At 34.2% G+C, this 27,559-nt stretch overlaps 1 protein-coding gene and 1 non-coding gene across 2 annotated transcripts in view; both read left to right on the top strand.

The window, feature by feature from the left end:
- Nucleotides 1–9,214: 9,214 nt before the first annotated feature.
- The window catches only part of LOC138716186 (cuticle protein 8-like), a 29,432-nt gene continuing 11,087 nt past the window's right edge, over nt 9,215–27,559 (top strand). Inside the window, exon 1 of the mRNA XM_069849025.1 lies at nt 9,215–9,289. Coding sequence (XP_069705126.1) covers nt 9,275–9,289 — 15 coding nt within the window. The 5' untranslated portion in view covers nt 9,215–9,274. The remainder of the gene's footprint in view (nt 9,290–27,559) is intronic.
- Nucleotides 21,019–21,096, top strand: TRNAS-CGA (transfer RNA serine (anticodon CGA)). Its single transcript has one exon. It is a non-coding gene; the product is annotated as a tRNA-Ser (tRNA).

Raw genomic sequence — 27,559 nt, 5'->3', positions numbered from 1 at the left:
CATGTAAACGAGGTACGTTGAAATTTAGCACAGGAAAGTCTTACCACACATATTCCGAAGTGATACAGTGTTAAAAGTTGTGTAATCAAGATGTATAAAAGCATTAACAGGACTTTCAGATGACAGGACAGCCTAAAGAATGTCTGAAGTTGTATTTGATCATTTAGAAGAAATTAACTGTAGCAAGAAATTAATTACGTATGCTCTATTATTATTACTTACTTACTTACTTACAAATGGCTTTTAAGGAACCCGAAGGTTCATTGCCGCCCTCACATAAGCCCGCCATCGGTCCCTATCCTGTGCAAGATTAAGCCAGTCTCTATCATCATACCCCACCTCCCTCAAATCTATTATTATTATTATTATTATTATTAGTTTCTGTCTTGGTCATCAGTCACCAATCTCATATCCTACATACAAAAATATCACGAGTCGCCACTGAGGTAGAAAGGAGTGTTACCAACAATACTCGAGTATCTTCCTAATTAAAATATTGTCCTCGCTGCCGTACAACAAAACAATTTAACTTTAGATAAAATTATAAAAATTAAAATAAATGGATTAGGCCATTCATATGCTGTATGAATCACTATCTCAGCAGCGAATAATTATATTTATTTGGAAATGTTCAGCCAACTGTTTATGCAGGGTCTGAGAGAGGAACAGACGATTATAAATAGTTGGTTATTGACTCAAGAAATTACATTTTCAAAATGATATACGTGAGATAGGTAATTTATTTCTTGAAAGGGACGTCCCTTGACTGCCACTGAAATGGCGATATGCTCACAAAGTGTCAATGAAGTCTTCATCTTCATCCATACGATTTATATCTCCTCACAAAAAGCCCTTCAGTTGAGAATAACGCTATGTTTTAATTGATGTACAGTAGTGGCAAAAAAAACCGGACCATCCATTGTAGCTGATACAAAAGAATCCTGTGCTATGTATTGTGTCAAACTGTGGTAATTTCAATACGGATAGTGAAGGTAGAGTTATGTACTGCTATTTAATTTAAAAATAGGCAGTTATCTTTGCCGAATAGAGGTATAAATGTAATATTGATGCCAGATGAAAATAAAACTCTCAAAGTTTTTCGTCTGTAAGTTTGAGGCACTGAAGGAAACAAAAGACGGTAAGAATCGAACAAATGCAATAAATTTCATTGTTACAATTAATTATATAAGATGCATGTGTTTTGTGACTAGCAAAATTTGAATCTGTGACTCTGAAATCAGCTACAAGGGTCGGTCCGGTTTTTTGCCACTACTGTAGCACCTGAATTTTGTATGGATGAAAATGTAAGACGCATGAGCAGATGGGATGGGATCATAAATTGAAATGAGGAAATTCACACCCAGTAGCCTCAAAACTGTCGCTCTTGTAAAAGTAAGCAATATTACTCATAACTTCTTAAATTTTAATTTTATTAAAATCATCTTCATACAAAAGATGATGGAGACAAACCATTCAATATGATACCATTGTTCAAAATAAGCTAGTTATTCGCGCACTTTCTATTCAAATTTAAATAATCTGAATTTTCATTAAATTTTATGTAAGAATGTGTAGAAGTTCATCCATTCATTCGTTTCGTGCCTTTTAACTATTTATCAAACTTGTTTCATGAACTTCAAACTTTAGACAAATAAGTATGTAAATTCATGTTGAGTACGCCATAAAACTAAACAAAACACTATCACTAACCAAACTTGACAGCAGATACTCAAAAAGAGAACCATTTACAACCAAACTATGTCCTAATCTGTCACGGAAACAGTCCATTGTCTTTCTCACAGTTACATGACTGATCTGTTCCGTCTCATATCTACAATAGATTGGATACAATTTTAATATAGTTATAATGTGATGTATCATTTAAAAGAGGGAAACAAAATAATGAATTGGAAAATTAAATTAGTAAATTGGAATTTTCACACAATATTCAATTCAATTTCGTCGTAACACTTCCCAACTTGCACCCATGATCATTAAAAATATTGATTATGCAGATATTACATTTTTCATGAATGCAGAAATACGAATTTAAATGTAAACACAAGAACACACATACTACAAGCTGTCAAGAATTGCTATGGCAGACGTGTTCTTCCGTGAAAATAAGGTTTAAATTCACATAATATTTTGTACATGCATATATGCATCCTTTATATGCTGTAACGGTATAAAAATAATTGAACGGGTTACATCAGCTGCTTGTTCATGCGGATGACATGAGTAGTTATGAGAAAATCCACAAAATATTAGGAAAACACAGAAATTTTACTTGAAGCAGGTAAAGAGATAGGTTTGGAAGTAAATCGCTAAAAGACAGAGTATATGATTATGGAAATATAAAAATTGGAAATTCATTCTTTGAAAAGGTGGAAAAATTCAAATGTCTAGGGCCAACAGTAACAAATATAAATGACATTAGGGAGGAAATTAAACGAAGAATAAATATGGGAAAAGCCTGTTATTGTTCGGTTGAAAAGATTTTGTTATCCAGTCTGCTCTCAAAAAGCTGAAAGTTAGAATTTATAAAACAGTTATATAACCGGTTATTCTATAATGTGGTTGTGAAACTTGGACTCTCTCTTTGACGGAGGAATAGAGGTTAAGGGTGATCGAGAATAAGATGCTTATGAAAATATATGGGGCTAAGAGGAATTAAGTTACAGGATAATGGAGAAAGTTACACAACGCAGAATTACAAGCATTGTATTCTTCACTTAAGGGGAGAGGATGGTATTTTTTTTTTAAACTTTTTTCATATTTGGTGTAAAATATTAATTTTTTGTATGTAGAGAGCTCATAGCTGTAGCAACTCAACCGAATATAAATATTTTGAAAAAAAAAAAATATTTTGGGGCCCAAATTTGAAAAAATATATACCCAATGCAGGATTGTACTAAACCCGATATATCTAAACCGTTTTTAAAGATAGATTCAAACTTTTTTTGCAATGTATTTGCAAAAACATGTTCTACAAGCTGTCTGTAACAGAATTTTGATATTAGTTCCTAGGTTTGTAAAATAAACAATTAAAATTTAATAACAATTTTCTGATTTACTTTCTTCCAAACAAACGGACGTATTTTTAAAATGATATCAATTAACAAAATTCTGTTACAGAGAAACGTTTCCTAATAGTCTAAAGAATGTGTGTGCTAAATTTCATGCATGTATCTTTAATAGTTCAGAAATTATATCCATTTTTGTCTGGCAATGTAGCAAAAAGAAATGAAGTAACTGGAAACCCATAAAAGCGGGCGTGTGATTTAAAAAATGACGTCCCAACATCCGACATGGGCACAAATACCCACAAAGTGTTATGCAATGCATTCCACACATATCAAAGTGTATTTTAAAGAATTTTTTTTTAAATTTAATTTACCGGAAACAACATTAAAAGTGGGCGAGTGATTTAAAAATCCATAACGCAGGAAGTTTAAAGATGGCGACTCAACATTCGATAAGGGCACAAATACCCACAAAATGTTATGATATGCATTCCACACATATCACAGAGTATTTTAAAGAACATTTTTTTTTAATTTACTCATTTTTCGCCAAAAAATACCATCCTCTCCCCTTAACATAATTAAGAACATAAAATCCAGACGTTTAAGATGGGCAGGGCATGTAGCCCGTGTGGGTGAACCCAGAAATGCATATAGAATGAAGACCTGAGGGGAAAAAAGACCATTAGGGAGGCCGAGACGTAGATGGGTGGATAATATTAAAATAGATTAATGGAAGGTGGAATATGATGGTAGGGACTGGATTAATCTTGCTCAGGATAGGGAGCGATGACGAGTTTATGTGAGGCTGGCTATGAACCTCCGGGTTCCTTAAAAGCCATTTGTAAGTAAGTAAAAGTATAAAAATAATAATTACAATAGAGAGAGGTAGCACAGCAATAAACACTACACTCCACCAGGTGTCAATCAATCTGTTCTTGGTTTGTAGTGGTTTTCTTGATCATAAATAATTATTATGAATCTGATTATTAAAAAAAATGATTGCTTGGTTCCATTTTTCACTACAAAGCTACAAATAATAGAACTTACTTCACAAGACATTGATCTCTGTTGATTTTTCATGGTTCAGATACGTCCACTAGATGGCATAGGTCTATTGTTTTGCAGATAATTGTGAGCACTCTAATGTATAAACATCAATGTCCACAGTCGCGCAATTACTTACTTCTAAGTTAAAACGGACAGTAAATAAAACGATTTAAAATTATGACATTATTAACCTTTAAAAGAACGTCTTCATTCTTATGCTTAGATTGTTTGTTATTCCTAACTAGGATAAGATAAACCTCAAGGAAGGAGGCTTAAGTATCTTTACCATCCATAAATTTTGCAACATGTGAAAGCATTCGGCATTAAGTATGCTAGCTACTGAACATAAAATAATGTGACACATTCTCAAGTCTTACAGACTAGAAAACGTTGTGCTGCATTAAATTATCGATTATAACTATGTGAAAGGAAATGTATAGGACAATTATATTATGTGGTTAAGAGCTCGACTGGAACGCAAATATAATTTATCACTAGAATAAATTTTATTTCTAACCAAAGTAAGAAATCACCTTGCTTTCAGTGTTCTTGAAGAGTGAATGTATATTACAGATTATGAAAGATTCTAGTTGTTTGCTGAGAGAATGGGTTAACCCTCACGAAAACTTCCACGATTTCGTAAGTTTCTCACATGTACAGATTGATTTAACAAGGACGTTGTGTTCGTTTATGAGCAAACTACCCACAACATCCAAGATTCGTACAACGTAACAAGTATTTCGTGGTGTAGTTTTCCAATTATAAATCATAATAAGTATGTTATTTTTAAATCCGTATAACTGTCAAGAGACAATGAATGCCATTCTGAACAACATTGTTGTTGTTGTTATTATTATTATTATTATTATTCCTAAAAGGTATGAAGTTATAGAAGAACGGAGAAAGTTACACAACGCAGAACTGCACGCATTGAATTCTTCACCTGACATAATTAGGAACATTAAATCCAGACGTTTGAGATGGGCAGGGCACGTATGGGCGAATCCAAAAATGCATGTACGTAGAGTGTTAGTTGGGAGACCGAAGGGGAAAAGACCTTTGGGGAGACCGAGATATAGATGGGAGGATAATATTGAAATGGATTTAAGGAAGGTGGGATATGTTGATAGAAACTGGATTAATCTTGCACAGGATAGGGACCGACGGCAGGCTTATGTGAGGGCGGCAATGAACCTGAGGGTTTCGTAAAAGCCATTTGTAAGTAAGTAATAAATATGTGATTTTTCAATCAACAAAACCGTAAATTAGACAAGCAATGCCATTCTGAATTGCATTATTATTATTATTATTATTATTATTATTATTATTATTATTATTATTATTATTATTATTATTATTATTATTATTGTTGTTTCAGACGGCAGAAATGTGTAAAATAGTACCATTTTCTTGATCACGGTTTGCATATAGGAAGTTTATTTGTATTTATGTGCGTGTTTTCGAAGTGAAATGTTCTTTAAGGATCTTGTATTTCCGTTACTATTAATTCATATTTAATAAGCATTATATTAGAACGAAAGTATATTTCAATAATACATAGGAAATGAGAAATGAGTTTCAATGCCAGAGTTTAATAACATAGCTGAAAAATAAGAGAGCCTACTACAGTCGAATATCAATATTGTAAGTACAAGGTTAACTAATGCGCTTTGATTCCTCAATACAAAGAAAAACAATTGCTATATAGTCTAGTACAGTGATTTACAAACTACTTGACCCACTTTTGGTCGAGTCTTTTATATGCAACCTCCTCCCTCACCTACGGTATCGCTACGTAATCCTATTCGAAAAACACAAATTCCTGTAAAATTGAAAAATAACTATAATATCACTCAAAACCACTCAAAGAACGACCAAAATATGATGGAACAATGATACGAAATGACTGGACATCGAAGTGGTCTCATTGTCGGATTACAAGAGATAATGCCAAATAGCTACACTGTTTCATTTACTGGAGAGGTTCTTACATAAAAATCATTACCACCTTAAATGCATTGTCTCTCAAAATCTGTCATTAATATGGTAAATTATATCAAAAGATAAGCATTGTAAACTCGTATTTTAAGCTCAATTTGTGAAAACATGGATTCGTTACATGAAAATCGCCTTTAGAATCATGGAAGTAAGGTGGTTGGTTGAAAAAATCTTTACAGTTAATAGCAGAACTTCTAATTTACAGAGACATGCAAGACGAGAAATCAAAATATGGAAATCTATTTTCAAATTCTTTTTGGCCTCTTAGACTGGCCTTCCTTGCTTGATATTTTCGAACACCTACACACTTTGAAAAGCAGTTAGCAAGGCCGAGATGTTAGCAAAATTATAGCGAGGGATAAAGTCAACGGATTTAAAAATAAACTTGATTTCTGGTCGACATCAGTTGAGAAAAAGAAATTTGTTTCATTCTAGTGTATTAAAGAACTTATAGACAATTTAGCTACTTATGATAAACATATATTAAGTTGTTTTTAGGGACATGCAATAAAGTTTGCACAATTTTAAACAATAGCTTTATGAGTACCTACTATCTGGAAGAAACTGATAATAATTATGATGGATACTGAATCTGTTTTTAAACAGTTGCGTTCATCTGGCTGAAATTCCAAAACATATCAAAGAAAAAGTAATTGAAATATGTGTTCACTGCCGGATTATTTAAACTAGACTTCTTATCAATTTTGAATCAAAAGAATACAATAATGTGTCGACATGCAAAGGAAGCGATTAAATTTTTGTTAACATTTGCAATCTTGTATTTATGCAAAATAATTTTCTCTTCTATGGCTACCATCAGCACAAAAGCGAGAAATCTTCTTGACCTCGGATATCACTCTGTGTATGCCAATCTAATGCAGAGTCCAGATTTGAGAAGCTACTTTCTGAGTAAAAGACGTATTTATACGTTTTTTCGACATCGGTCCATTTTATAACAGGTCTACCAACTCTCTCCGTTTAGACAAAAATATTTCTTTAGGCAACTCTATCTTCCTCCATTAGGTCAACGTGTTGTCTATTTTCTATTATTCTAACATTTATTTTTAATAGTACATTATGCAACGAGTCTATAATAGTAGTAATTAAGACGCAAGTATGCTTTTTATGAAACGAGTGCAAGCGAGTTTCATAATTTTCATACGAGCGTCTTAATTACCATTATAGGCAAGTTTCATACGACTTTTTATGCTCGACCATATTTCTAACTTGAAATTATTCAAAAGTATTCATATTATGGTTATGTAAGTGAGTAGAGAACTGACGTGAATTGTGAGATGTGCGCAGACGCGAAAGTATTGATTTTTTCCGAGGCCGAATGTCATTGACCTTGATAAACGTAGAGAATAAGCTGAACATTAGTCTTGATATAACCTGGAAATTGATTTAGAATTGAAAAACGAGATGACAAAAATTGAATTTATTTGAATATTATTTACAATTACCGCTAACTATTATAGTAACAGAACATAACCTTCTGCGACAGTATTTGATTTCCAGCCTCCGTGACTTTCCGCTAATTGTCTTTCGATTTCATATCCGAGAATAATCGATACTTGCGGTTTTATAATGGTACAAAGGTGATTTGTCATTGGCTGAACACCTGAACTTTAATGAATAGGTGTACTTTAATGAGGTGCATTAAAGGACTACTACCAGGTGTATAATTACTACATTCCGGCATGGTCGAGCATAAAAATGTTTAAAAATCTCTTATAATTTCACTTTTTATTTAATCCACTTTTCTATTTACAATCATACACACTCTGAAGGAAATTAATTTCAGTGCCTTTTATTTTATATTCTGCTTTTCTTCCCACGGTCCATGATTCACTGCCACATGATAGAGTCGGTACAGAAAGTAGTTTATAGAAACGTAACAGGGTATCTGTCTACATTTTCTCTTTAATGGGGAGATAACAACGGAACAAAATCCTTTCCTCTAGGTTGGGGGTTTTGCGAGAGGCTATTAACATTTTCAGATAGGTAAAAAATAAGCATTAATCTAAGGAAACCGGAAAAAAATAATTGCGACAAATGTGTTTGGGAGTAATTTCGATGGCGAAAACTATTAGAAGTAAAAATAATTTTGGAATTTTTTTGGAAAAAAAAAATGGGAAATGTGTCAATCAGTTGTCAAATTAACTAGGCCACGATGAATGTTTAAGAGAAATTCAAGTTAATAGTTCAAAAAGAGGCCATACCGGTGCTTTCCTTGCACACACAGTGCCGAAAATTTCTCACAGCAGACAAATTACCGAGTTCTGTGTTCCTCAATACTGCACGAATCTCCGATTTTGTTTTGGATACAAGGATAACGAAACGCATGAGAGAATATCATCGAAATGATAGCTGTCCAAATCTTGGATTTAAAATATCGGCATCCTAATCAATTCAAATGAACAAAAAAGAAAATGTAAATTAATGTTAAAAAAATACATAATGAAATTTTAAAAAAGAATATTCTGCGACAAGATGTGGTAACTATCAAAACGATAAAAATTTATTGAAAATAAATAATATACATTGAATATTATAAAGATGAATAGAGATGGTGACTGATGAAGTTCAATGAAGATTTTAAAATGATTGATGTAATTGTCTGAAGAGCAGAACAGCAAGCTTAACCTAAATCTTTTACTACAGATAAATTAGCATCATCTGAAAATTCACGCTTATTTTTAATGTACAACTTATTACAAAAGCATTGCGTATATATTATTCGCAATAGAAAACTAACTTAATTAAATCGTGTAAACTTTACCCTCAATTAAAATAGTAGAATCTAGTACAAAAGTACGGGAAATATACTGCATGTTCTATTGCTATTGGAATTAATTTCTTCACTTCCGATTGTCAGAGCACAGTTTTTATAACATAAAATATCGTATCACAACCAAAATATAAGGGCTTGGTAAGTGAAGTTCGAAAAAAATTGATAGAATATCAATACCAAGGTCTACACCTGAAGAATAATATTAAAGGGAAGACGGAAACAGAAACCTTACGAGAAAGAAATTATAACAGATGACTACTACCACCTCCACAACGGCGAGTGCTCCCACCATGCGATTACCTAACTTTTACTGAGGAGTATATAAGAGGTTATCTCTTCTCTACTGATCATCACAGATCGTCCAGTCTTCCAACTCTCAGCACTTGCTCTCACACCATAGGCAGCGATGGCTTTCACAAAGGTACGTAACCGCCAGCAAGACAGGTTCTATGTACATGACAATGAAATACTATATTATAGTGATACCGGAAGCGACTCAATACTGAATATGGGTACGTTACCAAAGCGACAGCCGGCACCTGGAACAAAAGAAAAACGAAATCGTTATAATGTGTGTAGGAAGCAGTTTCCATAAGAAGTACCTACTATTCAGTGATTTTCTATTCCTTTTTGGGAGAATTGAATATTATGTTATGTGTTTTTAATCAAATTAAATAAAATAAGTCCATTTAATAAAATAATAGTCTGCTTTTACACTAAATTAGATTGAAATATATCGTATTTTCCAGCGAAAATAAATCTGAAAAACAAAGTGTATCTCATATGCTCATACTGAGTTTGTGAATGGGTCAAAGTTTCATGGGATACTATGAAAATTGAGACAGTGTTTGGTTAAATTATTTAAAAAGTGTCGCATCATTAAGGGGTTAGGTACAGCTTGCAGCAGTAAACTTCTTGGGAATATTAAACATTTTTTTACTTCATTACTGTATCTTGTACAATATTGAAAATTGGTATGTGTAAAACACTGTCCTTCTGCTATACGAAAAAAAAATTACGATTAAAAATTTATATATATATATATTTTTTTTCGAAATTCAAAACGGTGGCAGTTCACTGTGTAGTGATGAAGCTTTTCTCTCGTAACTCATAAACTTGTTAACCTTTTCATGTTCTTCTCTTTTATTTTATTGCTGAAACTCATGTTTACAATGTAATGCTCTTTCGACTACATTCCTTAAAAAATATTTTTTTTTTATTTTGTGTTAGAAGAAAATACTGATATCTGACCATTTTTTTAAATGAATTTATTTTTTATCAGACAATCTATACAAAGGTAGAGAAGTGATTTTGCATCACATTGTAGACATGGCATGCATAAATACACACAAAAATTTCATCACAGAATGTTGGATACTTTTTGAGTTATGGGGGAAACGCTTCATCACTGCATAGCGAATTCTGAATTTTGAAAAAATATATAAATAATATTTTTTTTAATCGTAAAAATATTTTTATCGTATAGCAGGACAATGTTTTACACGTACTAATTTTCACTATTGCACAAGATAAAGTAATGGAGGAAAAAATGTTGAATATTTCCAAACTTTTACTCCTTTAAGCTGTACCTAACCCCTTAATTCATTGGAGTCATTCATTCATTCATTCATTCATTCATTCATTCATTTTATTCCATAGATATTACGTGAGCAATGAAGCTTTAAGATGTGGAACAAGTCAAAATTTTACAATATTACAATTAAAATTTTTACAAATTTTTACAGTTTTACAATTTAATAATTTTCTACAATTTTTACAATTTTGTGCTATTTTTTAATAATATTTTGGCGAGATGTAGTGAGATGAGGTGAGGTCCGAGGATTCGCCAAAAGATAACCCGGCATTTGCCTTTTGGTTGGGGAAAAACCTAACCAGATAATCAAACTAAACGGGGGTAATCAAATCAAAGGGGTTGATGCCGAGGACTCGCCATAGACCATCTCCGGCTTCAGTCCCACGGCTGGGGAAAACCTCAGAGGACAATTTGTTGTTTGACTTAGATTCCAGTTTAATAATACTTACTTACAAATGGCTTTTAAGGAGCCCGCGTGTTCATTGCCGCCCTCACATAAGCCCGCCGGTTTAATAATAATAATAATAATAATAATAATAATAATAATAATAATAACAATAATAATAACAATAATAACTTCTTATAAAGAAAGGAGACATTTGCCTGACAAACCAGGTGATCATTCAGATCCAGGTTACAATACAATATAAGGATTTCAATTAACTAATTTACACGAAAATGGTACTAATTTGGAAACATTACTAACTATAAAAACTGTAATAAAGTTCTAATATAATAATAGCACTAATATGTATAATACAAATCAGTATTTAGTATAAGTATGGAGTTCTTTAGAATTTGGAAATAATTACTTTGAATAACACGCTACAGTATTCCTAGAGATGAATTTCTGAGTTGTGAGGAAGAATATTAAAAGGCTTTCTCTCTTAATTAGATTAGGCATTTGATTAAAGTAGACCTACTTATTACTTTATATTTGAAATACTGTAAATCGTAGTTTATTTTATAAAACTTCCTATGTGACAGTACAGAGCATAATTTTTTCAGGAGGAACAAAAAAGTAAGTAAATATAAATAGACCTACATAAAAATATGAAATAATTCGGTGTAAAACGATAATGAATATGATGAACATACACACAAATTCCACAATTTGGGACATCTGGCCGACATCTACGGCTGACCACTAGTATCCAGAATACAAAGCAAAGGTTAAATTAAAAATAAAATACAATATGATTTGCGGATCGGTGTAGGCCTCTTGTTGATTAATTAATTTTTCCTTCCTCCCGAAAAATTATGCTTTGTACTATCACATATGAGGTTTGATAAAATCAACGACGAAATACATTATAATATTCAATGATACTTATTTTTTCCTCAAATCCATACCCAAAAATGGGATCCAAATTATAAGTCTTATATGCCGGCAAATAGGTTAATTACTACTATTTTGTTAACGCAACTGGACGTACACTACTGAAATTGAACGGCGTCCATTTAACAATTTATTTCTCAAATTTGATTGTGTGGTGGATGTACAGTGTACACCCAGCGAAATACTTCAGTATCTATAAATCATAGCTCAGCGGTTAGAGCATTTGGTACGTGGAACCAAGGACCCGAGTTTGATCCCCGACGCCGGAGCGAATTTTTCTCTTCTAATAATCAAAGCTCAATAGCCTGAAATTTCGGTTAAGCCTGGAGGGGGTAAAATATCATTTTAACGGAAATTTAGCTAACATTTTACTAAACGATAAATATAGGAAGAAAGATGGCGTTAAAATGTATTTATGTATATGTGTAATATAATCTGTTGTTATTTTGAAGTATTATTATTTATTATTATTTATTTATTTAACCTGGTAGAGATAAGGCCATCAGGCCTTCTCTTCCCCTCTACCAGGGGATTACAACTACAATATTAAGAATACAATTACAATTATAATTACAATTAATATTAAATTTGCAAATACGATAAAAATCAAAGTACTAAAAGATTAATTGATTAGTAAAAGCTAGACAGTTTATTGTAAAAGTTAAGAAGAGAGAAACATTTTTTTATTAATTAAGTAAAAATTAAACCTACTCTACGCAGTAAGAAAATGCTTTATAAGTTTGCTTTTGAACACTACTAAATTCCGACAGTCTCTGATGTCACTGGGTAGGGTATTCCACAAGCGCGAGAGCGAGATTGTGTATGATGATGAATACGATTATGTCATGTGTTGGTATGGCTAGTATGCGGCTATTTTGCGTGCGTGTGAAGAGATTATGTTATGATGACAGGTAACTGAAACGGGATATTGTATTGATATTGATTAAAACAGATTAGCTCGCGAAATCACTTGATTGTGCAATGTGTATGCGCAATGAGCTCTGACTCGGGTTGACTTCTTAAATGATGGTCATTATAGTAGCTGTCACAGCATTCAGTGTTGCGAAACAAAAAAGTATTTAACCTTGTATGAAGTTTATATAACCTTGGCCTGTAAAACTTCCTTTCTTCCATTAAAATTATCTCCGATAAGTAATTTTCTCTCGAAAGATAACGGAGCGTAATAATAAATTAGTTTCGATATCCTGAAATCTTCTTTACTTTTTAAAGGAATAAATAAATAACCCCACTTTTTGGTTGCTTCTTATTTTAGTCAACAGAATTATGTAAATACTAGGACATGAAAATGTATTTGTGTAACCTAAATATACGAACTTTGAAATCTAACCCAGAAACATTTTTCAGAATCGAGATATAAACTGCTTCTATTTTTTTCTGTTATTTAATAACGTTTTATTATTATTATTATTATTATTATTATTATTCTTATTATTATTATTATTATTTAGCTTGGATGAAATTGGTGATAGTGAGGTGGTATTTGGCAAGATGAGGCCGAAAATTCACCACACATTACCTGACATTCATCTTTTAGTTGGAGAGAACCTCAGAAAAAAACTGAAGCAGATAATTATTCCAAGAGAGAACGGAACCCGGAACAGAAGGCAAATACGCTACCGTCTGAGTTACGCCGGTGGCTAATTTGTTCTTGAGAGTATAACTTTTTTTTCTTTCTTCCTCTGATACTGATTTACAATCAAATTTGGTGCATTAGAGGGTATATCTGTGGACCAACAGTAAACAGATACACATTATCTGTCTCCCTGGTCGTGTCGCCGCTGCGACAACCCAGGACAGCACATACTTAGTCCTAAGCACGGAAAATAAATCTCTTGCATTGCTCACGCCGGGAATAGGATCAGGTTTCCAGGACGCTGAATTGGGCGTGGGTCACCCATCTTACCAGCTCCTTTCGACTGGCCACCTCGCAGCCCTGACTCCACAACCTGTGACAATGCGCTGTGGGGTTTCATCAAGAGCATTGTTGTATAGGAACGGTATGACACCATTGATGAATCATTGATAAATTGAAGGACGCCGTGCGGCGCTCTTTCCAACAGATTACACCAGCAATGCTGAGGCGAATGTCACACCAAACCTGGTGACGTATTATTTTGTGTGAGGAGAATAATGGGGGACACACAGTTTGTAAATCATATTGAGACCACCGCAGCTCTTGACATACCCTCAAGGGCCACGACCAACACTTTGGGAACCACTGCACTAAGTCAATGAGGTGAACGAGAATGTCAGCAAGTGTGAATGTCTTGTGCTCCGATGCTCCATTAGAATGTGCGCTTGAATCCTGATCAAGGTGATTATTTGGCTAAAATTTTCTGAGGAATTCCCAAACTATATCGACGCTACATAACCGCGTAATTGATACGGCGTCGTTAAATGACATAAAAATGTTAACAGTACAAACCAGTTTCAGAGAATATGTAGTTGAATTTCCTAAAGACATGCGGTTGTTTGGTAATGTGATATTGATTCCTAATGCGATCGAGTCTAATTGAAGGGTTCAGAACCATAGTGGACCAAGCGCCATTTACTAAAACCGTAGAAAACAAGGGTTAAAAAGAAGTTATCACCATTATTCAATGGAAACATATAGCAAGTAATATAAAGTTTAGCCTACACATTAAAACTAAATGATAGTCAATATTCATTAAACTATGATATTCACTTAACTTTAACCCTTGCTTTCGCCGTTTTTAATAAATGGCGCTTGGCCCACTATGTATGTATTTATTCACACTGCAATGGGTATATACCCGGGGGCAGTGGTAACTAATTACACTCAATAATGGCAATAATAAACTTATTAATTAAAAATACAGTTAATAATAATACCAATAATTAATACAAATAATTAATACTAACAATAATTAATAATAATTAATAATAATAATAATAATAATAATAATAATAATAATAATAGGGAATATCCTAAATTAAATGACGCACGATCACTTAAAATAACATTTAAAATAAATCTAATTTGTATCTTAAATCTAAGTTCGAACTAAAACCCACGAGTATGATATGTTCATATCTGCACAAGTACCTTTCCACATTACACTCATTTCGCTGTCAATTCACTCACTGCACTGGAACTACGACACATTTCACTGATTCTTTCCTGATTTCACTAACACTTCAAAAACATTTCACTGTTCAAATACTTTGCACTGCCACTATAAACTATAAAGCTTCCCTGACAGGAACGTTTCACTGACACAACACACTTCACTGACACAACATAATTCTTCACTGATACAACACTTCAATAACAAAATATCATTTACATCCTTTACATACTGTGTATAATTACCGTCTATTAGTAAAGTCCTTAAGCCTATTTTTAAATACGTTTTTGGTTGTTGGTAAAGCCTTTAGTAAGTCTGCAGGTAAAGCATTCCAGTCCCTGATAGTACGATTGAGAAAAGAAAACTTTCCAGTGTCCGTCCTCTGTCTTCTTTCCCTCAATTTATATCAGTGGTCGTTCCTTGAAGAGTAATGGCTCTGAACCCTTCAATTATGCAATTATTGTCGTCGATGTTATGACAGTTATATTTCTAGGCCTTAAATCAAAGAATCAAGGTCCGAAGCCGGCCGATGGTCATGAAATTTTAAGGTCAATAAAACTCTTAGCGTAGTTTTCTGCGGGAGAGAAGTAAAGCTGTGGGTTCGTGTCTTAGATTTCTGTGTCTCCGAGGAAAAATATGATTTCATTTGTCAGTTTTCCAGGAGTGAGCCTTTAAAGTATGAACGACAGTATAAAATCATAGTAATCATGTTTCATAACAACGGCTTGAAAAGAAAAATAATAGATACCTTTTGCCACAATAAAGATAACATCAGGAAGCACAACATAACGCAAAATCTTATTTTCACCAAAAAATTGACTACCGCCTTCTGCCTTGGAACCACAGATTTGAAAATGAAAGGCCCTACCATACTTCCGAAGAATGTATTGAGATCTAACATTAGACATATACTAAAACGAAAGGACGCCAGTGGCGTGAGGTCAGCGCGACGCCGGGTCTCGCCTAAAACACCACAGATCAATAGAAGAATATTCATGCCCTAAATGGGATCCCAACCTACTACCTCAATCTTTCCGCATCTTAACTACTGTGGCTACCACGATATGCTGTTTTAGATTAAATTCTATTCATTTATAAATTCATTCATTCATAGTTTTCTGTCCAAGTACAGGTCTTTGACTGTAAATCCAGCATCCTTCAATCTTTCCTATTTTCCGCCTTCCTTTTAGTCTCCGTATATGATCCATATATCTTAATGTTGTCCATCATCTGATACCTTCTTCTGCCCCGAACTTCTGTCCCGTTCACAATTCCTTCCAGTGCATCCTTCAGTCGGCAGACATTCTCAGCCAGTAATCCAGCAGATTTCTCTTTCTTTTCCTGGTCAATTTCAGATTTATGGTATCCAAAAGAATACTATTCCTGACAGAAAACTAGAGTCAAAATTTGTCGACTTTTATTGGCCCATGTTAAATTTTTGCGCTGAGTAAACAGTCATTTAGAGCGTCGTTAAATAAAATAATTACTATAAATTCTTCCAAATAGTTTAATTCTTACATTCTTTATTTTAGTTTTTCAAATATATATTTCTGTTTCAGCTCTATGGACATGCGTTTCAGTTGCGTATATTAGAACTGTCTTTTTTATATTTTCATGCTCAATCATGCCGAAATGTAGTAATTATACACCTGGTATCAGCCCTTTAATGGACCTCATTAAAGTACATCTATTCATTAAAGTTCAGGTGTTCCACCAATCAGAAAATACCATTGTAGCAATATGAAAGCGCATGTATCGATTATTCTCGGATATGCAATCGAAAGACAACTAATTCTGTTACTATAATAATTAGCGTTAATTGTAAATAACATTCAAATAAATTAAATGTGTCATCTCGTTTTTCAATGTCTAATTCAATTTCAAGGTTATATCAAGATTAATGTTTATTTTACTCTCTAGATTATATCAAGGTCAACGTCGACATTTGTTTCTAGGAAAAAAAACAATACTTTCGCGTCTGCGCACATCTCACAATTTACGAGGTATTGCATAAGGTCAGTTCCGCTCCTGAGTCAGATAAGAATAACATGAATACTTATGAATAATTTCAAGTTAGAAATATGTCGAGCATAAAAATCGTATGAAACTAGACTATAATGGTAATTAAGCCGCTCGTATGAAAATTATGAAACTCGCTTGCGCTCGTTTCATAAACATACTCGCGTCTTAATTACTACCATTATAGACTCGTTGCATGATGTACTATTATTTTTTTATTTTACTAAGCTTTATCAACTGCGATGTTATGTACTTCTAATCATATTTTTTCAACTTTTTGAGTATTCGTTAACGCGTGGAAATTTTTATTGGTTTATTTTACGATCCTTCAACAACTGCGATGATTATTTAGCGTCTGTATTGTATTGTATTGTATTGTATTTGTTAACATTCCATGGTATTCATACATTGCTTACAGCTAGAATATGGAACAAGTAAAAAAAAACTTAATACTATTATAAAGTCTTAATTTATAGTCACAGTCTAGATGAAATATATACGGAAGAGATTTACAATATAGTCTACTAGTACAACACAAAGTTTTAGTATCAATTTCATGAAGTGTTATTGAATGTCATGAATTCACCTACAGAATAGAAGGCGTGAGAAATTAGGTACTTCTTCAATTTGGCTCTAAATAATTTTATGTTTTGAGTTTCATTTTTTATATCGATAGGGAGGCTATTAAAATTTTTTACTGCCATATAACGCACTCCTTTTTGATAGCACGATAGACTTGCCGATGGAGTATGAAAGTAATTTTTTGACGTGTATTTATGCTATGAACTGTTGAATTAGTTACAAAGTTTTCACGATTACATACGAGGAAGATTATTAATGAAAAGATATACTGACAAGCCATGGGCATTATTTGTAGTTTTTTGAAAATAGTCCTACACGAATCCCTAGATTTGGCACCTACTATTATTCTAATTACTGTTTTTTGTAATAGAAATATATTGTTACTATCTGTGGAATTTCCCCAGAATATTATTCCAAAACTCATTACCGAGTGGAAGTATGCAAAGTATATTGTTTTTAATGTGAAGGTGAGTGAAATGAAGGTGATAATGCCAACGAAGTGAGTCCAGGGTCTAGAGCCGAAAGTTACCCAGCTTTTGCTTTTAATGGGATGAGTAAAAATCCCGGAAAAAATCAACCAAGTAACTTGTCCGAACTAGGACATGAATTCGGAGAGTCCGACACGAAGACCACTACTCCACGTGGTCGGTACGCTAAAACTAAAATAGATTATTATTCTTTCTTCTGCCTTTGGAGTTTTCCGTTGCATCAAATCGCTCTCTCCTTTATACAGTGATGCTACTGAAATCTGTCATGTGCGTGATGCTCTGACTAGTTGGTATACTTCCTCACAAACCACTCATCCTCCTGCCCATCCTGAATTTCAAAAAGAGTGGGGCGTTATCTCTTCCCAAAAAATTTTAGATAAACTCCTTTCTACTTTCAAATCCGAACAAGAAATTGCACGTCTCCTAGCTCTTCAAGAGAGTGAGTCTGGAGCTTGGTTACACGCATTACCTTCTCCTCACATCGGCACCCTAATAGATAGTACATCCTTTAAAATCGCAATAGCTTTACGCCTTGGTTGTAAACTCTGCCATCCACACCAATGTATATGCGGAGGAATTGCTGATATTTACGGCCATTATGCACTCAGTGTGCGAGGAGCAAGGGTCGCATTCCCAGACATACATCACTCAATGATATCATTAAAAGATCTCTGACTTCTTGTGGCATCCCGTCTCTTTTGGAACCACCAGGTATTAGTCGCGCAGATGGTAAACGACCCGATGGTCTGACCTTAATTCCATGGTCTAGAGGAAAATCTTTAATTTGGGACTCCACTTGCGTTGACACTCTAGCTCCATCTCACTTACCGAATACCTCCAGACGCGCAGCATCTGCTACTGAATTATCCGTGAAGAAGAAAGTCAATAAATATGCTCATCTTTTAGACAATTATATCTTTGTCCCATTTTCTGTGGAGACCTTCGGTTCTTGGAGTCATGACGCTAAAGTTTTGGTATCTCAAATCGGCCAAATTTTGATCTCCATTACTGGTGATCGCCGTTGCACTACTTATTTGCGTCAACGCTTAAGTATTGCTATTCAACGCGGAAATGCAATGAGCGTTTTAGGTACTCTTCCATAGTCCAGCATTTTGGACGAACTTTTTCTCCTGTAAAATTTATTATCTCTATGTAAATGTTTATATTTAGTTTTTATATATGTGTAATTATTCACAAATGAGTTCCCTCCTTCATTTAAGTTGAATTATATTAAGAAACAAAATCAAAACTGATGAACTGAGAAATAAATGGAACATCCACGAAATCGAAAACGAATTAAATTATCGCTTCCCTTAAATTGGCAAAACTTCATTTCTCACATTAGTTTATTAAACCGTGTCGGACTGTAAAGAAAACAACCATCGCAATGTACATATTTTAGGTAAGGTAATAACTGCCTCCCATTGGAGGTAGCCCAGAAGGACTCAGTATACTCTCCTACATGAATTTTGCAATATTGAGGCCCGGTTGCAGAAACACAAATCAAATCAGTCCCTGATCGCCAGTCAGTTGATGTCTGATATATTTGATTGTTCATTGCGTTGCACAAACGTGAATCTCCAATCAATTTGTCTCAATTTACTAATTGCTGATTTGGGAAAGAAATACATTTGACAACAGCGCTATTTAGCAACCACAGCCAATTTGATGCTCTTTAAAAATCGCGAAACGAATGCATCACGTGGGCGGTGACTAGGAAAACAAGTGAATGTTTTGCTGGTTTGTTGCTTTTTGTAGAAAGGAAACAGGCGGATTCTATTTGTATATAGACTACAATATAGTGGAAAAAAAATGAAGCAAACAAACAAAAAAAAAGTGAGGGGGCTTCTGTTGTGGGATTTGCTAGGGGAGTCGGCAAGAAATTGGAATATGCATAGCCTCCATAACCTAAAATAATTCAATTTCCCATCTTTCTGTTTACAAATGGAGCTCGTAACCTACTCATTAAAATATTGTGTTGCCATGTGTAGAACCCTGCCAACGGGCTACAACATTCCAGAATTTCAATGATGGTGTAGACTACATATTGCCTGTATATTCACAGAAAAGAAACCTTTTCTATTTCGATAAAGTTCGGCATTATTTCAACCAGGTGATTGGTCGGGGATGTGAGCAGTCTATACAACCAATATTATGCTACTCTTGGAAATCCTGACATGGCTGAAAATTCTCTCTGGATTTCAAATCGTTCCCTGTTTGAAGTTTGGGGATTTATGAGACCCTGCCATAACAAAGCAATTTCATACGTAACATTCCTAACTACTCGGCAAATAGTTGATTTGTGGACCCTAACAAGATAACCCAAGACCGCCTGAAAAATTCCAACAGCATAAAATCTCAGCATTATTAGAACTTGGTTCATAGGAGAAAGTGAAAGGTTTCGATTTGTCTGTCTGCATATATTTGTTTAAATTTTTGAAAGTAACAAAACACACGAATCCTTACTTAACCTAAATCTTTGCTCAAATTCTCTGTCATTATACATAAATGTATCAAATATGAATGAGGTCTCGCCCACCTCATTATATTTTGCTCGACTAGTATGACTAGTCAGTTTGTTTTTTTATACCATTAAGTACGAGAAAAATTCGTACCGGCACCGGGAATCGAACCCAGGACCTCTCAGCTGTGCGCGCTGAGTGCTCTCTAACCAACTGAGCTATGCCGGGACCCGATTCTCGTACTTAATGGTATAAAAAAACAAACTGACTAGTCATACTAGCCGAGGGGGGGGGGAATATATATATATATATATATATATATATATATATATATATATATATATATATATATATATATAAAATGAGGTGGGCGAGACCTCATTCATATTTGATACATATATGATGTTAACAGTTTAAAGAAACTGTTGTTAAATATGGCCATAAAGTCATGTAATATGCGCTCCTGTACATATATGACGTGTATCGTCTCAAGTGCAGGCAGTAAGGCCGTAACACGATACTACGAGAGGAGTTCGGCCGGCGTCGTGAATCGGGTCCCGGCATAGCTCAGTTGGTTAGAGAGCACTCAGCGCGAACAACTGAGAGGTCCTGGGTTCGATTCCCGGTGCCGGTACGAATTTTTCTCGTACTTAATGAATTTTTCTCGTACTTAATGGTAATTATACATAAAGACAATTCATGTCTATCACGGAAACGCCTTCTTCTTAATAATATTTTTTTCATTCTAAAATTTCTTCATCAGAAGAATCCATTATGTCGAAAACAATATTGTTACGCTATAACTATTTACTATATAATTACAGTAACTACATTATAAACAGAACAACATAAATAGCCTACTTGATCGATGATCAGTGACTTAACCAGCAAAAATCTGTTGATCAAATCTGATGGAAGACTGATCTCCGATCAAACTCTGATTGTTCTTTCTGCAACAGAAATAGAACTGATGGCCAATCAAACCCTCCTTGATTGCCAATCATATTTTGATCGGTGTTTCTGCAACCGGGCCTAAATGTTTACATAAATTTTGTAGAAAGAGAATTAAAATAAACATATATGAAGAGAAAGTGAATAAAAAAAATTAAACAGAGTGAATATGATGACTCAGAATTTGGCAAGAGCGTTTCAAAACTGAAGTTATGATGTCAGCAGTAAGTGTCTGTGGTAGTTCAAAAGTCTTCCTGAAGCGTTCAAAGAACTTGGGAATCACACCATGAGCTCCAATAAGAAGACCAATCACCTCAATGTCTTCAAGCTGGTATTTTGCTTTGAAGTAATCAACTGTTGGCAGATAAATGTTGATCTTTTCTTGATTGACATCCTCAGGCTGGCTACTCCCCGTTTCAATCCTCATGGTAGGATCAATTATATATCCTTTCTTGGTAGCCTGGGAATACGCTATGATGTCAATACGTCTAGAGGAGCCATTAGTAGCAATATTATATTATATTAATGTGAAATTTTAATTTTCCTACCAATTTTTTTCTATGTTCTATTAAAACTAGTGGGTTGTGCAGCAAATGCTCCAAACTAAGTCCATTAGACGTTCAAATAAATTTTTCAGATTTATTTTCAATGAAAGTTATTTGCTTCCATAATAATAAAACATACTCCCTCTGAATGGTTTTTTTTGTCTATTACTTTTTTTTTAATCTATCCACCTTCAACGCAAAAACGCAAGTATCAATGTCAGGACGATCGGTGGGTTTTTAATGTGGGAGTAAAGAAATAGTTATTTCAGGTCATTGTGGATTGTAGGCGAAAGTTAAAAAAAAAGTCAGGTTTGCTATGCTTTCGAACAACAGACATAGCATCTTGGTATAGTTGCTGCATGGAGAGCTTGAAATGTAGAGGGTAAAATCATTTTATCCTGCCAAGAGATTTTATTGAAATGATCGGGAGACTACAAAATTTTCTAGGCTTCTTATTTTGTCAGTAAGTAATACCTTTTGGTCTTTCCTTAGGAACTGTAATGTTTTAACTCTCTCGAGCCAATATTGAAGAGAATGACGCGTATAAATATCTACACCACACCGCCATTAAGTAATCTTATATGAAAAAGACCCAACCCCACTTGATTAATAATTATAAAAATATTTCATTTTTAATAACAATATTATCTTACGTGAGTTTTGTAATTATATATATATATATATATATATACATACTACATAGCCGACACTCAGTAAATTATAGAAATGAAGATCTAATCCCATATATTCTCTACATCTAGCCTACTTATATAAAAGACAAAACATTTAACTTTCATATCATCAATATAGCAGTAATGTGTATAATTAATGAAAAATAGTCACATCATGTCATTAACTATAATAATGTCATTTCTAATGGTAATAATGTCATCAAACCACCTCAAGTTTTGTATATTTTAATATCCAATACACAGCTGTACTCAGAAAATTACACACCGCAGAATCAGACCTGTAAATTATTTTTAGTAAGTCTTGAAGTTTTTAATAACCAAATGAATTTGAGCTCTAAATATGTCAGCAATCCTGCAGGTCGTAGCCTTCGTGTGATATTGTTTATTGTAGTGCGTTTGTGTTTTGTTTTATTCTGAAAAGCCATTATTTTTCAAAACTGACGACAGATGAATTTTGAAAAATAGGAAAATGATGTAGGACAATTAATAGTTCACTGAAAACTACTATTTTTTCTGAAAAACGTTGGGTTCCAAACTTCAAAATGAGGGGTCATTTATTAAAATCCGTTCAGCCGTTTTCCCGTAATTTCCATTACCAGTTCAAATTATATATATATATACGGTCTTACTAATAAAAACTCTATATACAGACGTTTAACTGTCTTACACTTATCCAATGAGTAGCTCGTTTATAAGTCTTGTGTAAATTCCTTACTAATAATCACTACATACGTCGTGTATAACAGTATAACTGTTACACAGCTACGTCATAGTTTCGTCATTACTTCGTTACGAAAGGTAATAGCATATCTGAGGTTCTCTATTGCATCCGGTAGAGCGCTCTAGTGTGGCGTGTTAAATATCGATAGTACAACTGGCTCTAATCGATTACCTCACTACATTTTGGTCAAAGATTACAAGCTACAGCAATATTATTCTAATAATTCTATGATCTTGGGTTTGTTCTTCTGTGGTTACAAGGTAACCATCATCATAAAATGACAGTCGATACGAACAGCTGTTAGAAGGGCGGCAATTTTTTCGCTATATACAACGCTTAAACAAGGGGTTTCGTGTATATAACTACTGCAAAGCAATCCCCATTGTATAGTTACAACCTGTTTATATGTCCATAGCTTATTCACGGTTTATTAGTAACGTTTTCTGTCTCAACTCTGCATAAGTCTCCTATAAAAACTATACACGATTTATTAGTAGGCTAAGACTGATAGATTATAGCATACAGCCTATTAACCTGTTGTATCCTATAGGATACATTGCCAATTTAAGGGGAGGTTGTAAGCCCTATCCACGCCGTGTTAAATTTAGCAACTTCAGGTACACTTATCTCAGAAACTATTCAGTTTACATCTATGAAAATTTGCACACCTGTAGTTGTGATCTTCCTTAACCTACCGACTTTTTCTTAATTTATTATTTCAGCTAAAAACCGAAAAATGTTAATTTTGATCCAAATCAGCTTACAACCTCCCCATAAGGATTAAAAAGTATAAATAGGAATGGTGTCAACACATTTTAAGGATCTGTATTATTTAATTGATTATTTTATGATGCTTTATCAATTTCTCTGGTTATATAGCGTCTGTGTGAGATACAGGTGATAATGCTAGCGAGATGAATTCAGGGTTCAGCGCCGAAAGTTACACAGCATTTGCTCTTAATAGGTTGAGGGAAAACCCCGAAAAACTTCAACCAAGTAACTTGACCCAACCAGGATTTGAATCCGGGCCCGCTCGGTTCACGGTCAAGCAGGCTAACCGTTACTCCACAGCTGTGGACTTTAAGGACATTACATCAGTATTTACCAAGGAAAACATTAAATTAGAAAACAAAACAAACAAAAAAATTAGAAAGACAATATATTGATCAATTTTTGTAATCGCAGAAAGGACACTGGAGCCCGAACTACGAGAGAAAGAGTAAAAACTTCGTATTCTTTTCATAAACACTTATTTTTCTAAAACATATCTTTTAGGAAACTTCAAAATTTTGCAAATTCTTATGCTACATGCCAGACTTATTTCTCTCTCTTTCTTTTAATTTTCACCGCAAAGCTTCCTTATTTTCATTAACTATCAAACTGTATTTTGTTTCATTACTTTCTACTTTACTAGTATGAGAAGAAAATAATGTGATTCCGAGAAACTTAATTTCGAAAATTGTACTTAAATACAATTTTTCAGTATCGCTTATATGGGAAAGATCGACACTGCAGTGCAGTTACTTTTGTGTACAACCATTTTCACTAAACCAATGGACGACATTTTTTTCATAATCAATAATGACAAATAAGTAGTCTACATACGAGAATTATGAGCATGAAATGTGTTAATTTTATTTAAAACATTAATATTTATTTAACGACACCTCTTGAAACTTCGAATTATACAATTCGTCCCCAAAAATTGGTATCCTCCGATTTCTTCTCACTATATTCGTCCCAAGAACTGTTTCTCCTATTATTTCGATCCAGGGGAGTTTGTCTTGGACAGTTCGTACTATAGGCTATGAAGATTAACTGTAAACATTATATACCGCGACATATTATGATAGGTACCCAACATAATTTCTGTATGCTCTTTAGTTGCCACGAAGGCGTATGGGATGTAGAAGTAGAACGCCATGTTAACATGACCTTGATACTAGAATGAGAAGTTGTGGTCGGCACCATGATCCGACCGCCTGAATACTCGGGAAAGATTCGGTATGCTCGCGCAAGAAACCATTACCGAAAACCAATGGTGGCGTTCCTGTCTGTTTTAATGTGTGTATGTAGGCACGCCGAGGGAGGTGAGATGCGAGCCGACGGGAGTACTGTCTCTTCCAAGAAGATGAACAAATGATGACATCGTTGTGGAAATAAAGAACGTAGCAAGAGAAAATTTCGAAGCTAATTAAACGCGCAACATATGTTTACGAATGAAATAATAATACCGTGCGATACAAGACACGTATTCACAAGCAATGGAACAAACTAAAGTCGTAATGTAACTATCACAACGCAAGACTGATTCAATCGATGTCATTTCTCTTCCACCTGTACTCTCGAATATCATTCAAGTTATCTCGTGACCTTTCCTCTCGCCCGCTCTTCCTTATCGCATTGTTTGATTCGCATTCCTTTTGTCGGTAATCCGTGGTTACGAGACCTATACCCAATTTGATAGACGAAGTAGTGAACCCAGGGGCCATTATGGAAATTTGATCAAGTGAGATATTTCCTCATCTCCTGGGATTCATCCAGAGGTCTTCTAATCCGTAACCAGTTACATTACCAGGCCTCCCCAAACAAATAGCCTATGTACTGAGAAAAAAATTAAATATTAACATTTCAGCTATGGTATGGCCGATAATTTAGGCATCCATGTATATAGTCAATGCTTGTATATTCGTCGTATCTGATAATAGTTCTTGATAAATTTTATACGTTCCAATGTAAATTTTATTATTTTGTGGATGATCTGCCCGCTGTCAAAAGAGAATGTGCGCTTTATAATTAACATTTAAAGTAGGTCTAATTCGGAATATTATGTTCTTGCTTCATTTAGGAGCAAAACTGTAGATAATGGAAAACAGTGACCTCTGATATTTCCATGGACAGTGTACAGGTGACACATGATATCTGGGGCTGTGTGAAAGTGCCGTCGCAAATCCAGTAATGGCATCTCGCTTGTTTCTGTAGACGATTGCGAGTGCAAAAATGTTTCTAATTTTCTGTCCTAATTCGAATTCAGTTAACATTCTTTACTTAATTATATACTTTAAATTGGTCTTAAAAATCCACACATGATCTTCTATTTCTCTTTGGGTTGAAGGCAGATTTCTAGTAATTCTTCTTCTCTGAAAGGTACGTCTTTGTAAGTTTTAAATATGTTTCTCCCTTTGATTCTGCAACCAGTCTTTTGATTATATAACTTATGGCTCATTAGAAGATACTAGCGATTCTCTGATTCAAGCCAACACTTCTTGTGTCTTGCCTTTCCCCCAGTTAGATTCATAGGAATGCTGAATACATTTTTTTTTTTTTTAAGAATTTCGTCAATTACAACTGCCAAGTATTCGGGCGGAACATTCTCCACTTTTCTCATGGCTCCATTTTATTTCAATCTCTGTGCTTTGTGTATATGAAGATAGTACATGGGTTATTTTACGACGCTGTATCAACATCTAGGTTATTTAGCGTCTGAATGAAATGAAGGTGATAATGCCGGTGAAATGAGTCCGGGGTCCAGCACCGAAAGTTACCCAGCATTTGCTCGTATTGGGTTGTGGGAAAACCCCGGAAAAATCCTCAACCATGTAACTTGCCCCAACCGGTATTTGAACCCGAGCCACCTGGTTTCGCGGCCAGACGCGCTGACCGTTACTCCACAGATGTGGACGAGTATATGAAGAGATGGATTCCAAATTGAAACTGGCCTACGTCAAAATGGCAAGTTATGACAAAATAACAAAAACTAATAAAACAAATTTGAAGATCCTAGTGTCTGCAAATGGTTTCCAAACGAATCTAAGGATCTTAGGAGAGTTTGTTAAATAAACTTACGCAGTTATATATGAAGAGTCACTGCAAAAAGGGGGAATGTCGAATGTATAGCATTTTGCAGGAAATGCAATTTAAACTTTGACGTTCCCATTCTTTGTGTGGTATACCAATTCGTCAACACGATGTAGATCTGGAACTATCATTTTTCTTGCAGTGCAACAAAGTGTATTATATTTTACTCCCTTTGATCTATAGTACTGAACCTTCAACTTATGTTTCACAAATTTACATTACCCCTTTTTGCAGTGGAATCTTCATATGGACTTGAAAAGGATAAAATAAAACAGTTAAAAAAATGACTTAGGACACTTCGGTATTCACCTCTTCATAACGTATTCTTTA

The sequence above is a fragment of the Periplaneta americana genome, chromosome 16 (genome assembly GCF_040183065.1).
Source record: "Periplaneta americana isolate PAMFEO1 chromosome 16, P.americana_PAMFEO1_priV1, whole genome shotgun sequence".
NCBI lineage: Eukaryota > Metazoa > Arthropoda > Insecta > Blattodea > Blattidae > Periplaneta > Periplaneta americana.
Note: the sequence above shows the minus strand (reverse complement) of the source record. Positions and strands in the feature narration are given on the sequence as shown.